We start from the raw sequence: 3,850 nt of genomic DNA, 5'->3' as shown, positions 1-3,850 counted from the left end.
AAGCTCACATCAGAATGTTATTGCATCTTGAACGGGCATGGGAATACTGTACCATCGTTTGATTAATGATTATTGCTGCAGCATTACCAGAAAACTATCGGCAGCCTATATGAGTTGTATGAGAAACTGAGTGCTTAATATCACTCATTGCTGCAACATGTTTGAATTTTCCAACCAGGATGCAGACCTATGTTTTCCACATTGCATTCAACTAGTGATTGGTGGACGTTGGTACCTGATAAAAAATCTGCTGCTTTCTTTTCAGTTCCTGGCATTGCGGTAAGATGTGTTGTCGCCTATAGGTAACTGAAATTGAAGTATTATTATGTCTTTCAGAAATTGAAGTATTATGCCAATTGAACCTCTTCATTGACAAATAAAACACCCTGAATTCTAACAATCCGAAATCAATATTCTTTACACTGTTGATGAGGTACCTTAAGATTGAAATGCCCATGTAATAAATACCGAGCCTGGGAGCTTGGAGTAGGATGGCTCAATTTATCCGGCACTTACCAGGGACAAAGAGGAGCGCCATCCCTCTATTTGTTCCATGGCTTGATTGTATATAGCTTTCATCCATGTAAATTATTTTAGCCTTTTTTCAGTCCTTGCATATACATAAACTCTTTTTCCTCTTTATAAAAGTAACAGATCATACTGGGTTTTCTCCCCAGTATTCAGTCAAATAATGTAGCAATGACCATAGCATCACTCATAGAAGACCAGAAATGAAAATTATACAAATCCCATGTGCATATCCGAAATGCAGGTGTGCTAACGAGAAATTCAAGTTGAGTGTATGGTTTCCAGAAACTCCCTGTGCGTCTCCTCATGCTCGTGCTGCTTACAGACGGAGATGCCGGTTATGTTTCGAGGACATCGACCTCGGCCATATCCACGCTGGAGACGCCTTCGGGGCAGAGGATTCCCGTCACTCTGGCCACTTTGTGCTGTGGCATCTGACTAATCTTCAGCCGGTCCTCGTCACTGAGCTCCCAGTCGAAGATCTCGGTGTTCTCCTTGAGCCTCTCCTGCTTCCAGCTCTTCACCACCATGCTCGCGCCTTGCTCGTAGATCCACCTCAGCGAAATCTGGAGGCAGAATGCATGGGTGTGGGATATTTGGGATGTCAGTCACGCTGCTAACAGATAATAACAATGCTCCGATCCAGTAGTGTCAGTACAAATGGAACCTTTCATGGTGAGAAATTAAGCGGATCGCTAAACTGGATCAAGAAGCATTGGGAGAAAACAGCCGATACCTGAGCCACCGATTTCCCTCTAGCCTGCGCAATCTCATGTAGAACCTTAGACTGTAGTACTGTAGATCCAAACTGGCCTCCCAAGGGAGAATAAGCAGTCACATGGATACCCTTGTCTTTGCAGAACTCGATTAGTTTCTGCTGCTGCCAATATGGATTTAGTTCGACCTGCAGATTGTAATCTCATTCATCAATATCTTTGATACTGACATGTGAGATAGTGTGGACACTTGAGAGTCGAGAGCAGAGCCAGATACGAAATACTCCCTCTGTTCGGAAATGATCTACATATTTTGACTAAAGAAAGTCATTCGAAGTAAAGTTTGACTTATTAATCACTCTTAGAATATAATGTCAATTACGAATAACTCAATGTCATCTCAAAACCTCTTTGAATACATATGTATTGACATAAATTTTATAAACTAATTATACATATAATTTAACTAATTATTAGTCAAAGTTTATAAAATTTGACTTTCTCTAGTCAAAATATGTAGATCATTTCCGAACGGAGGGAGTAAGCAACTAGGATTTCATCAAATTGGCTGCTCTAGCATATTGTAGCATTTTTGTTTTTGTTTCTAGTACTCCCTCAGCTCTACTGCACTTTGTTTTAGAGCTGAGGTTAATAATCTGACCATCGTACCCTCTAGTGAGTTATTTGAGGGTAAGACTAAAAATAAGCGAAAGTTGTCTTTGTCTAGTTGTGCAACAGCAGCAGATATTTTAAGATAATAAATACTAGAAGAACAAGTGTTTTCTTTGAACTATGCATGTACTATAATATTTTTCGGTTGTCGTATCTACAATGAAAAAGGAACTGCTGCCATGTGTGACTATTCATCACTCGATCCACACGAACCTGATTCACTGCTGGGGGGATCTTTGCGGTCGCAAGCAGCTCCTTGAGCTTCTTGGTCGTGAAATTGCTGATGCCGATCATCTTAGCAAGGCCCAGCCGATGGCATTCCTCCATTGCCCGCCAGACGCCGGCCAGGTCCAGTGGCACGATGTCCTCCCTCTTCATAGGGAAGTGGGGCTTGCTAGGCTTTACAGCCATGGGCCAGTGAACCAGGTACAGATCAACGTACTCCATCTGAAGGTTCCTGCAGATGAAGAGATCAAAAAGAAGCTTGAACTCCATGAGCCTGACACTAAAGCAAAGCAACAGTGATTATTTTGGTGCAATTGGAATTGATACTCTCAGCTCAGCTGTCGCGGAATTCTAACTAAAATTCTACTGGAGTAATTCAATAATCGAAGCGTATTAAGGAACAAAGGAGCAGCGAACTTGTTGGCAGAAAGCTACCTCAGGCTCTCCCTGAGCGAGGGGAGCACGAGGTCCGGGTGGCACTGCGTGCACCACACCTTGGTCGTGACGAACACCTCCGCCCGGGACGCCACGACCCCGCGCCGCGCCGCCTCGGCCACGGCCTCGCCGACGGCGCGCTCGGAGCCGTAGACCGCGGCGGCGTCGAGGTGGCGGTAGCCGAGCCCCAGCGCGGCGAGGGCCGCGGCGCGGACGTCGTCCTCCACGGGCGGGTACGAGAACGTGCCGAGCCCCAGCGCCGGCACCGGGCGCCCGCCGCCGGGGCCCGCCGGGAACGCCGGGATCCTGGGGGAGCGAGCGGCGGCGCTCCCTGGTGGCGACGCCATGGGCGGCGGCGGCCGCGCGCTCCACTCTTCTCTCCGCTTGAGCTGTCGAACGATGGCAGGCAGGAGTTGACTGCTGACTGCTGAGCGAACGAGCCGCGCCGCGCCGCCCCCGGCTTCCTACGCAAATAAGAAGAGCCTCGTGAACCGCGAGAGACATATTTAATCTGGCACGCCCTGTCGTGATCAATGGCTGAGCGGTCTATCTGTCGACGCTCTGAACAGTCTGTCACGCTAGTGTGGAAGTTTCATAAAAATTCCCCCCGGCGAGCGCGGCGCGGGCGGCGCGGCCAGCCGCGGCGGGCGCGGTGCGGCCAGTTCCGGCGGCATGGGCGGCGCGGCCGGCCTCGGCGCGGCGCGGCCAGGCTCACGGTCACGGTAGCTCGTGCCCGAGGAGGGCGTAGAGCGGGCCGTCGACCTCGGCGGCATCTCCTGCTCGCCCGCGGTGGGGGGTGGTGGAGCGGCCGGCCGGGAGCGGAGCTTGCATCGGCGCAGCTCCCGCTCCCCCTCCATATGCGCCATCACCGGCAACGGAAACGAGAGAGAGGAGGGGTGGAGGGAGATAATCGTGACATGCAGATCCCACTCCACATCATCCCATAGTAGCAGTTACATATCTTAGATAGATAGCTATAATTTGGACCTGCCCTAAAGCAATTAGCAAGTTTAGTAATTTGGATGTGCATTTTGAAAGTTCAGATACCGGTATGACATCTCGTGCCAAATTCGAGGACCGGCGGTGCATTTTACTCTTCTTTCAATCTAGAATTAACGGAGACGAAGGAAACTTGATGGGAATGGGATGCGCAGCGCATCAATTGTCCAGCGAAGTAAACTTTGATCAAAAGTAACCATTTTTTCACATTGCTAACAAGCTTTTCCCAAAAACAAATATAATAAGGATCACATTGCTAACAAGACAGCCAAACT

General features: G+C 48.9%; 1 protein-coding gene across 1 annotated transcript; it reads right to left on the bottom strand.

Annotated features, from left to right (window-relative positions):
* Positions 1-578: 578 nt before the first annotated feature.
* LOC120641149 (deoxymugineic acid synthase 1-D-like) lies at positions 579-3,126 on the bottom strand. Its single transcript, XM_039917148.1, has 4 exons — positions 2,577-3,126; positions 2,130-2,373; positions 1,265-1,432; positions 579-1,094 (listed from the first exon to the last, which is right to left on the bottom strand). The coding sequence occupies exons 1-4, from the start codon at positions 2,921-2,923 to the stop codon at positions 867-869; spliced, it is 987 nt and encodes a 328-aa protein (XP_039773082.1). The 5' UTR covers positions 2,924-3,126; the 3' UTR covers positions 579-866.
* Between the last annotated feature and the right edge of the window lie 724 nt (positions 3,127-3,850).

The sequence above is a fragment of the Panicum virgatum genome, chromosome 7K, assembly GCF_016808335.1.
Source record: "Panicum virgatum strain AP13 chromosome 7K, P.virgatum_v5, whole genome shotgun sequence".
Classification (NCBI taxonomy): Eukaryota; Viridiplantae; Streptophyta; class Magnoliopsida; order Poales; family Poaceae; genus Panicum; species Panicum virgatum.
This window is presented reverse-complemented; position numbering and strand designations above follow the sequence as displayed.